Consider the following 11,896-nt stretch of genomic DNA (forward strand, 5'->3'; position numbering starts at 1 on the left):
GCAGTTTTGCAACGAATCCTCGTCAAGGCAACCACTTCATAATGCCAGGGTAGCAGGGTAGGTGTTGACTTACATTGAGCGGACATTGAACGGCAAACAGAGCAAGCCTCAAACACAAGTCACTTACTTCCTGACATGTTTTTGCAAGTTTCAAACAAATAAGCTCCATTTTCCACAATCTTTGCACCATTTAGGCAACGCCGAGTAAAATAAAGGCGGGATTAGTAAAACAGGTGAAACAGGAGCTTTTGTTTCAGGCGTTTGAGTAGGAAAACGAAATGTGCTTGTAGTAAGTGGCTTGTGTAGGAGCAGGCTGCGATCATCCAGGCGTCACTTACTAGCGAAGGTGTCGTTTTACCCGACCACGTGCTCGCCACGCCGCCACCCTGTTATTAAAAGCTCACCAATACTTTCGCGGTTTGTGCAAATAAAGCAACCTGGAGACAATGGCTTCGTGCGCTGCCTTTCAGACGTAACAATGGAGGAGCTAAACTTTACCGAGATTGCAGATTTAAATCGTAGAAGCAGGAATACTATAGTTTAGGTTTTACATTCTTTGTGTGGTAGCCATCAATTAGGCTTCGCATAATTCACAGTTTTAGTATAAATTTTAATCAAATACTCTGCAGCTTAAAAATCACGATTTAATGGCGCGCAAGAAAGTTCAAAAACATAAAAACAACTTGAAAAATCATGCATTATAACTATGCAAAGTGCAGAAAAATTGTAACCGTGATTTAGCAAACTTATACTAGCCAGTTTTTTGGGTCACTTTATAAGCTCGGCTCTAAATTTTAGGCCAAAAAATAGCGGACATATTTTAAAGCTTCGCAATTTTGCCAAGTGGCGTAAAATTAAAGTAGGTCACTGCATACCCCAACATCACCAAAGCTATGGTAAGTTTTTGTGTTTTATTTTTTAGATTTAATCTAAAAAGCTTTTATCCTGCTGATTGTACAACGAAACTTTGTTCACATCGCAATGAAACTGACGCTCTTTGTGGGAGTGCTTTGTTTTGCGACTATGACGTCATCAATTAACCCAGAAGGTAAATATTTTTAAACATTTATTTTCGATTATTTTCCCAAAGTCTATCATTAAAAGGGAAATACCCTAATGACCCCAGGGTTTATCGTGAATGTTTTGTGACGTAATAAAATATCGATCAGCGGATGAACATTAAGCGAAATGTGGCGGATGAATACTGGTTGTTTTTGGCAAGCGTTCGAAACAACTCATCCGTGACTTAAGTGGAGGCCAGCGTCACGCTCCAGTGATCGGATGACGTCATAGACGCACTTTTTCAAAATTCAATTGCTGACAATAGCCCATTGTTACGATACAACCTTTGCGCTCACGATATTCTAACCATTTTGTTTTCATCGCAAAAGTTTTGGCAATGACAATGTTGCAATTATGACGTAAACAGTTGGGTTGTTACGTCACAGAGACCTCAGAGTTCTGGAACAAGTTGTCGGCGGATGAATTGGATGAAGTTCTACGAACCGAGGAAAACAACAACGTCGCGAAAAACGTCATCATTTTCTTGGGTACGTCACCATGACGTCATGCTTTGCGTATACAAAGAATGTTAATTATTTATTTATGAATGTTAATTATTTATTTATCAAGCGCAAACAAATGCGACAACGTAATGATACTAAGCACATTCTTAAATTACTCTTTATATTCCTAGTTTTAAGTGAAGAAGGTCGAACGAAGCTTGTCCGATAATATCGGATCGGAACCGATACCCGATACCGAGTTGAAATATCGGTACTCGTTCGATATTAAATTAATAAAAGAATGTCAGCCACGGTTAAACATGATGTTTCAATGGTGCTCGTAAAAATCCCCTAAAACACGCTCCTAACCCTGATCCCGCTTGTTGCTAGGCGACGGGATGGGGGTATCGACCGTTACCGCTGGACGCATCCTCAAAGGTCAACTTCAAGGTCAAAGCGGAGAGGAAGCGGTTCTAGAATTCGACAAGTTTCCAAACTCGGCCCTGATAAAGGTAACTTTGTGACGCAATAAACGTTTACGACGAATAGCATATTACGTTGTTTGTTTAGTGACAAAGGGTTTAACGACGTCACAAAGGTTTAATGCTGTTGTAATGTAATTGTGACGTGTTTTTATGAGAAACCAAAAGTAAGTTTTCAATTTGACCAAAAACTGGTATCAAGCTTTATTGTTGACAAATTGTGTTTTAATGTTTGCGAGCTTTCGCACAACCATGCTTCGTCATTTCGATCAAGTTTACTTTTTTTTAATTTCAACACAGAATGGAACCAATCGTATAGTGACGTCATAAATGCGATTGTTTTGCCAAGCGCACGTGTCTTCGAATTTTAAGCCGTTTTTAGTCGACAAGTAAAAGAATATAAAAAAGAGTCAAAGCGAATCATGGGCCGGTATTTTACCATGACGTCATTAACCTTGTGTGACGTCACAGACGTACTGCGTGGACCGTCAGGTGGCCGACTCTGCCAGCACAGCGACCGCATTCCTCAGTGGCGTCAAGACCAATTATTACGTCATAGGGCTGAACGCGCGAGTCAGGAAGGACGATTGTGTTTCGTCACTTCCCGAAGATCGAGTTGTTCAGTCGGTTTTCGTGGACGCCTTCAACAGCGGTGAGGGGAATACCCTTTAATACTTCACTTTGTTGATAATATTGTTGTTGAATAAAAAGTATATTTATCTATCATTAAAGTTGTCCGATAATATCGGGTCGGAACCGATACCGAGTGATAGTATCGCTACTTGTCCGATAATAGTATGTTTTTGGTGTCAATCCGACATCGGAATCGCAAACATAAGTATAAAACCAAAAAAACAAATGAAAAAAAATTCGATTAAATTGATTTATTCATAATAGGGAACCCCAGCCACAACCTCCAAAGATTGGAATAGACTGTCGTCCCATTAACTGAAGACGATGCAAGAACCTATCATAACGTCTTGATTAAAAATTTAAACGAGCTTTACGCTTTGTTATTTATCTTTTTTCTACTTGCTCCATGATTATTGTTGTAACGCATTATTCCCAGGCAAGTCTTCGGGTTTGGTGAGCACGACCCGCATCAACCACGCCACACCAGCGGCTGCTTACGCGCACACAGTGGACAGGATGTGGTACAGTGACGCACAATTGCCCCCCCAAGCTGCTCAACAGGGGTGCAAGGATATCGCCAAGCAGTTCGTCGAACAATCGGAACTTTTCACGGTTATTACCAACTTTTTGCATGTATTTTTTGAGATTTTTTGTATTTTTATATATTTTTTAAGTTTAATCGTCCGATAATATCGGATCGGAGCCGATACCTGATACCAAGTGGTATAATATTAGGATTGTATTAGTGTCGATTCAATATCTAATTTACGCTGATTTTTCCGCTTTCTAAAAACATTAACGGACCGCTGTTTTTTTTTGGTTATTTTTTTTAAGTTTTACCAAATCCGCCAAGCTGACATGTGTTCATAGGACGATATCAATATAACTCAGTGTTTTGATTAAGAACATGTAATTTTGTCCCAAAATATTTTCGTTTCAGACGTATTAATGGTTCGCGTTTCTTACGTCATAATGCCGTTTGTTCCAGGTGGTTTTGGGCGGTGGGAGAAAATATTTCCTGCCGAACACGACCTTTGACCTCGAGTACCCTGAAATGCGGAACGGTCGATTGGACGGAGAAGATTTAGTCGAGAAGTGGAAAGTAAAACACGGAAAGGACGGGAAGAAAGCGGAGTTCGTGTGGAACAAGGAACAATTTGACAGAATCGACGTCCACAAAACCGACTCCCTGCTCGGTAGGTGGCGCAAGTTGTGAAATCATTTATTATTTTAAACTACAAGGCTCAGTCATAATACTTCAATCTTGTAAGACGCCTTCTTTTAAACTTGACAGTAATATTAAAGGTAAATTTATTATAGTTTAACGGAAGTTACAATTTGGGTAAAGTTAAAAAATATTATTTCCAACATCTTTAAAAGTTGTCAGGTGGCAATTGAATATTGTTATGTCACATTTGCTAAATGTTTTGTGCGCATAGTAGATCAGCATTGAGCTATTTGCTGGTATTGTAAAAACAAAAACAAAAAAAAAATTAACGTGGAGCGTTAAATAACAAACACCTTTAAAACGAGTAAATGTCAAACTTTAACAAAACAAAAAACTTTTAATTTTCCGGCAGGAATGTTCGAACCAGCTGACATGAAGTTCGAAGCTCACCGCATCAACGAATCTGGCGCTAAAGAGCCCTCTTTAGCGGAAATGACGTCACTAGCGATCCAGATGTTGGAGAAAAACGAGGAGGGATATTTGCTCCTTGTGGAAGGAGGGAGGATAGGTAGCCAGGGCGCGTTCTGGGGGGTCATAAGGGGGTATCAATAAGAAAATAAGTGCGGCGGTTTAACTAATTAAATTTTGAGTCGAAATAAAAATATTCGATAAAACCTACGAAGTTCACACATTACAAAGCACGGAATAAAAATTAAATCAACTTTTTCAGTGTGAAACAAAATTCGTGCAATACTCATCATTTCGGAAGGTTTTTGTTTTTGTATAATGCTTTGTATGACGTCACAGACCACGCCCACCACGCGGGAAACGCCCACCTTTCTTTGCACGACACAGTGGCCTTTGATGAAGCGGTGTCTCGCGCGATGCAGATGACGTCACAAAAGGACACAATGATCATTGTTACGGCGGATCACAGCCACCCCTTCACTATAGGGGGATATCCCTACAGGGGAAACCCCATCCTCGGTGGGTTTAGTTTTTTTTCTTTTGAATGAAAAAAATCTATTTTAATTATTTCAAACCTTTAAACTCAATCTTAACAAATCTATGAATCATAATGACTGGAGGTTGTAAGACATAGCACGAATATAAAGTTTGCATGTTTCCTACTCATATTAAAGCTTTGATATTCATTCTTCGTATAATTGAATCTATTTCTTAAAGTAGAATATTTTGTTTTTTAAAATGCAATATCTTGTCAATTTGTTCTGTCTTTTACTTGTAGTAAATAGAATATGGCGAAACGCTTTGGCTACCAACCGGGATGTCGTTTCTAGCGCTTAATGGTGCCTCGACATACTTCAAATTATTTTGGATTCCAATTATTGCTCTATTCCATTCTTAAGCTCATTGAAACGATTTTTTAAGGACAATTTAATTGCAGTAAATCAAGAATGTATTACACATTGTTAACAGTAAAATTTATCTTTTTTACGCAAACTGTTTATACTATATGTAGATTGTCGCAATCCTGGGCCGACAACCACGTAAAATACACAATCAACTATGCTTTACGAATAATTAAACGTCACAAGCCAGTGACGTAACAAAACCAATGACGTCGAAAGTTCCAGCGAGGATATTCGAAAATCCAGTCTCACCCAGTGTTTGTTTCGTGTAAGCCAAGATTTTCCAATATTCCGGGCTAGAAGTTGGGGCAGATGTTGTCAGTTTATTGCTGGGTTGTCCGAAGTCTTCAGACATGCGGCGTTCTTAGTATTGGGCAATCCACAATGACGTGATCTACCGTTTGACCAATATTTTGACCGATTTTATCATTCCAGGCAAAGTACAACCTGGGGATGAAGCCGCTGATGGAAAAGCTTTCACGACTCTTTTGTACGGGAACGGACCGGGGTCATTGGGGGCTTTGGGGGCCGACGGGGAATGCGAGGATCGCCAGAACATTAGCGGGGTCAATACAGGTGAGGGGCGTGGGTGAGCTGGGTTGTGGGGGTGTGTCGGTTTAATACGAAGTTTTACAGGCGTTGATTTTAGTCCAGACTTGAAGACACCAACCACATTCAATAACAAACATATCAAAACAGTAGCATTGCTTTTAGCAAATATAAAATATCTTTCTTACAACAAATGTGTATTTTAAATGAATATTTTGCAACACTTTTTCCGGCCTTGAAAATAAAGTTGAGTCAAGAATCCGAGAAACTTGTTGAGGTTTGCCCCGAATAACGACTTATATTTCTAAATTTACGATTGTTCGCGATTTGCAATAATTCTCTTCTGAGTTTCACATTGTAACCTAAATGTCTCACGATCTTACTGTTACGTCACAGAGGCGATCGACTACCTGCAGCAGTCAGCTGTACCTCTGACGTCATCAAGCCACGGTGGGGAGGATGTGGCCCTCTACGCTGTGGGTCCGATGTCCCACTTGTTCCGGGGGGTCAAGGACCAAACCTACATCGCAAGGGTGATCAGGTCAGGGGGGCAATAAAGTAACAATATCAGGGGTCGCCAAACTACGGCCCTCGGGTTAATTGATTCGACCCGCGCATATTTCCTTAATGAAGATAAAGTAAGGTTAAAATGTTGGCGGGTGCGATCAAACTGTACGAGAATATATTAGGACTATTGTTTTGTAGTTTATAATTTCTTCGGATAGCTTAAGGTAATTAAGTTGATAAAGTTCGACACATAAATTGACGTCCGGTGCGCGATTACCAGGCCTTACAGCGTTGTCCCTTTATGAAAAAAGTTCGTTGACCCCTGATCTCATTCCATAACACCATGGTATCAAGACCAACAATATGGACGATAACTTATTTAGTTCTCATGTTTAACAAAAGTATTTCCACCAAAACCCACGTTTTTAGAGATGAATATCCGCCCATGTTTAATTGTATTACGTTTAACCTTGTTTTATTAATTTAAATTAACACGAGTTCGAACGCCATTGTTCTGCTCAGCTAAAGTTCTGACTATTCTTCAAATATAAGATCAAACTGTAAAATTAAATCTTATATTAACGACGGGAAATCAAGTCAACTGGCACTTCACATAACGGAAAAATTACAACACAAACTAAACATAAAATAAAAGTAAAGTTCTGTAGTGTTTTCATAGTAGCAATCATTTCATTAACATAATATGACGTCATTATTTAGATATGCGTCATGTATCGGTGATGACGTGAGCACTCGGTGCAGCGAAGGGCCTGGGGTTCCAGTGGAACCGGACACGGAGTTCCTGGGGATGTCCCTCACGGGCAACTCGGCGCAGGTTGCTCTTTACGTGCTCTTCGCTCTTCTCCTCTCCCTCTCACTCTTCTCACTCCTGGTAACCGCACTTTTCTGGCGCCACCTCAAGTCGACAAACACCCTTGTGACGTCACACGAGGAACACAGACGACTCAATGACAAGTTGTAATCGTTCAAATTTCAAGGGTTTTTAAGGACCTTGTGATTTTCAACATTATGAGAATATTTTTGTGATGTTTTTTTCGGTTAAATTAACTTTCCAATCGACTCACAACGCATTGACAGATTCTCGCCGAAAAACAAAAAGTAGACGCTGTAACACAGCTTGCTTTCTTTTAATTGTGATGCTGAATTGCCGTATTGTTGAATCTTGTCGTTTTTGTTTAATCTGTAGGGTACTTATATTATGATAATCTGTAAAAAGTTCATTCTAACATTGTTTTGCGCAAATACCATAATGAGCTGTTCTCAATATAAATTACAAGGTCATATTTTTGTAAATAAACAATTATCTATTAAATGTTTAATTTCAAATTAGCCTTCAATACAAAATACCAAGAATATAGCGAATTATTATTTGTAAATAACCGTTTTGCATTAAGGATTTGCGTAAATTTTTGTATAATCATAAATTTACCGAATATTTGGCGTTTGTGTGTTTTGTATTTTCTATTCCAATAAAAAACTTTAACATAGACAGGCAAAGCATGTCGGAAAGATTCATGAAAACCCCGTGAATTGCTGGATACAAAACTTGTTTTTGCGCCTGCGATGTCGTAATTGTGGATGTTTTAAACACGTTTCCATTCCCTTGTTAATCTGGGCTGATTTGTCGGGGTTAACTTTTTTGTTTTGTGTTCTAACTGATAAGACCATTGTCATTTCGGCGAAATAATTTTTTACGCTTTTTTTCACACTTTTACGAACCGCTTACCATAAATTCATTATCTTTTGCTGAACTCATACAAAACTGATTTATAAATGATGATTTGCCTTAATTATCATCAACACATTTAGATTGTCCCAACAACAACACATTATTAAAATATATCTGCTAAAATCTTTGTTTTAGAATAAATTTTAAATAATTTGCACACATCGAAAAGTTCTAAAAAATACAATGCAACAACAATAAAGTTTGCCTACCAAGCATTAGTCTCCTACTCTGGCAATCAGATATTTCCACCGAAACAGCATTGCCGTAATCCATTAATTTTGCTAATATAAATAAAACTCGAAAAGAGTTTTTGGAAAAAAACACAGATTTTGGGGGGTACATTTGGTCGAATTTTTAAAAACTAACCGCACATTAAAATTTCCTAAAAATTTACATACAACTACTAGAAAGTATCCTTAACAAGATAAGCATAGTCTCCCACTCTGGTCATTCAGATATTTTCAGCGAAATAGGTTTTCCGTAGCCCATTTGTGCTTAAAAACAAAACAAAAAATTAAAGTTTGGGGGGTACATTTGGTCGAATTTTTAAAAACTATCCGCACATTAAAATTTTCTAAAAATTTACATACAACTACTAGAAAGTATTCTTAACAAGATAAGCATAGTCTCCCACTCTGGTCATTCAGATATTTTCAGCGAAATAGGTTTTCCGTAGCCCATTTGTGCTTAAAAACAAAAAGAATTAAAGTTTGGGGGGTACATTTGGTCGAATTTTTAAAAACTATCCGCACATTAAAATTTCCTAAAAATTTACATACAACTACTAGAAAGTATTCTTAACAAGATAAGCATAGTCTCCCACTCTGGTCATTCAGATATTTTCAGCGAAATAGGTTTTCCGTAGCCCATTTGTGCTTAAAAACAAAAAAAAAATTAATTTGGTAAAACATATCCAAAATGACGCCTGGCTGGGTCAAATTTTAGTTGCTAACAGGTGGTCTGAAATATATAGAGTATCATAGTTTAATAAAAGATTTATAAGCTACATACCCTATCAAAAATTTTGCGCAGTACTATAGGGCTACCATATTTTTAATACCCATAAAGAGGACATTTTTTTGGCTGCCAAGTAAATGAGATACAGTCGTTAGATTTATAGCAAAAATGGTGCTTTATTGTATGAAATGCCATGGTGGCTTCGGAAGGTGCAACTTCGTCTCCAGGCTTTACAAAAATAGTGGATCACTTTAGATCAGTGGATCATTTTGAATCATCAGTGGTTCTTAACCTTTTTTGAGTCGCGCTGCCTCTTTGGTAATTTTCCTATGCCTTGCTCCCCCCTATGAAAAGCAATTCGGCATTTTGTAATGAAATGTCAGTGGACAGCATGAAAATAGTTAAGCACATTGCTGGTCGCACGAAGCGCGAAACCAATTGTAAGGCTGTGATGTTGAGAACAAAAATTAAACATTGCGTTATTGTGTTCCAAAAATGTGACGACACAAAATATAACGGCAATTTTGCAAAAACATTATAGATTCGCGCAAAAAAGTACAAGTCCCCCTGTTGCTAGCCTGTTATGATATATAAAATTGAATAAAAATAGTACGAAAAAGGGATAACTTTTATGGTTTATCTATATAGTTAGCAAAACTGTAATTAAATGGGGCCGTTACACCTTCGATGATATGTATATTACTAATAGACAGAAAATATCGAATGGCACTTAACGATACTTTATGTCAGAAAAGACAACATAAGTAGTAAATTCGCGCTGAGCGCGAAAATAGGCTGTATCATGCAATACAATGTAAATACATGTTCCGTATGTCCAGGATGTAGCGGTCCGTTGGAATAAATAACATTTGTATTTACTATATCATGTGGGACGTAAGACTGAAAACCTCACTCGCCATGGCTCTGTCCGGCATAAGTTCCAAGTTCCGCTACGTGAACGTTCGAGTAATTTAACTTAGCAAAATGCGTTGGCGAGCTTCGTAAATTGTAGTGATCTCAGTTTAAAAAAAACGCTGTGTTTTCCGTTTCATAAAAAATTATACATCAGAAGGGTTAGCTAGACGGTTTAAGCAACATGCCGACTTTCTTTGGCAAATGGTTGGAAAACCTTTAAACCGGCAATTCAGCATGTTTAATGGCTACAGTAAATTTTCAAAAATAAATTCCACATCTTGCCTAAAAGTCTTGTTGAAAATGCAAGCAAATACCTCGAAATGCGATCAAAGAGGACATTTGGGCATTTTTGAGCGTCCTCGGAGGACCATTAACTTTTCTTGAAAAAAGAGGACAAATTGTCCCAAAAGAGGACATATAATATTTGGCCTAGCAGTACATGAATTACGGGATTCGAGCACAAATATTTGTAAGTGTTTTGGCTTGATGTCTATCAATTAGGAACTATATTATCGCTATGACTAGGTTGTAAATGATTCCTAACAAAATTACTTAAATCAACCCACACTACTGTTTACCCAGTCCGGTTTTATTGGCACTTTAGAATAAGTTTGTTCGTTCACATTACTTACACAAACAAGAAGAAACATACCAACCGATCGTATTTACAACCAATTAGTAAAACAACAATGTGATATTATATGCAAATGAAACGTTGAAAAGCAATATCGCTCAAGAGAGAAGGAAAACGGATAAATCTCACGCACGTTACGCAGGTAAAGTAGGAAAAAGGCAACTGGCGGAAGGCGCCAAAGACAGGTTTACGTATGACATTCGGAAAACCTATTTCGCTGGAAATATCTGAATGATAAGAGTGTGCGACTATGCTTATCTTGTTAAGAATACTTTCTAGTAGTTGTATTGAAATTTTTAGGCAATTTTAATGCGCGGATAGTTTCAAAATCAAGCTCAATATACCCCTAAAGCGGTTGGTGCTTTATTGCGTAGCTGCGACATGGTTAAGTTAAGGTAAAGAGATGGCACAGCACAAACACACGTTTATAAATGTACAATAGCGAAATAGAAAAAAATGCGATCTGCACGCTTTGGTGAACGTGGATAGACATCGATAGGTTCGCTACAGGACCCCCTCCAGAAGATGTGTGAAGCTGCGTAGGTTCCAGGGAAGTTCGTCGGGTTGCTTCGTTACGTCGGTGACGTAGGGAATAATGCAGGTTGCGGTGAAAATAAAGCGGCTGTTGCTTCAACGGCGAAAATAGATGGCGAGCTTGCATAAGCTGTCTTGGAAACGGATTCTTTGAAGGGTTTGTGCGACGTTCGAGACAAGAAAACTATTAGGAAAACCTATTTCGCTGAAAATATCTGAATGACCAGAGTGGGAGACTATGCTTATCTTGTTAAGAATACTTTCTAGTAGTTGTATGTAATTTTTTAGGAAATTTTAATGTGCGGATAGTTTTTAAAAATTCGACCAAATGTACCCCCCAAACTCTCCTTTTTTGGTTTTTAAGCACAAATGGGCTACGGAAAACCTATTTCGCTGAAAATATCTGAATGACCAGAGTGGGAGACTATGCTTATCTTGTTAAGGATACTTTCTAGTAGTTGTATGTAATTTTTTAGAAAATTTTAATGTGCGGATAGTTTTTAAAAATTCGACCAAATGTACCCCCCAAACTTTAATTTTTTTTTGTTTTTAAGCACAAATGGGCTACGGAAAACCTATTTCGCTGAAAATATCTGAATGACCAGAGTGGGAGACTATGCTTATCTTGTTAAGAATACTTTCTAGTAGTTGTATGTAAATTTTTAGGAAATTTTAATGTGCGGATAGTTTTTAAAAATTCGACCAAATGTACCCCCCAAACTCTCCTTTTTTGGTTTTTAAGCACAAATGGGCTACGGAAAACCTATTTCGCTGAAAATATCTGAATGACCAGAGTGGGAGACTATGCTTATCTTGTTAAGAATACTTTCTAGTAGTTGTATGTAATTTTTTAGGATAATTTAATGTGCGGATAGTTTTTAAAAATTCGACC

At 37.9% G+C, this 11,896-nt stretch overlaps 1 protein-coding gene across 1 annotated transcript; it reads left to right on the plus strand.

Annotated features, from left to right (window-relative positions):
- Window positions 1–938: 938 nt before the first annotated feature.
- On the plus strand, window positions 939–7,700 carry LOC146166381 (alkaline phosphatase-like). The gene is made up of 11 exons (XM_083380588.1): window positions 939–1,048; window positions 1,449–1,550; window positions 1,896–2,017; window positions 2,459–2,639; window positions 3,057–3,232; window positions 3,609–3,816; window positions 4,201–4,356; window positions 4,596–4,784; window positions 5,594–5,734; window positions 6,104–6,248; window positions 6,935–7,700. The coding sequence occupies exons 1-11, from the start codon at window positions 982–984 to the stop codon at window positions 7,194–7,196; spliced, it is 1,749 nt and encodes a 582-aa protein (XP_083236714.1). The 5' UTR covers window positions 939–981; the 3' UTR covers window positions 7,197–7,700.
- The last annotated feature ends 4,196 nt before the right edge of the window (window positions 7,701–11,896 follow it).

This window comes from Ascidiella aspersa, chromosome 1 (assembly GCF_963924565.1).
Source record: "Ascidiella aspersa chromosome 1, kaAscAspe10.2, whole genome shotgun sequence".
NCBI lineage: Eukaryota > Metazoa > Chordata > Ascidiacea > Phlebobranchia > Ascidiidae > Ascidiella > Ascidiella aspersa.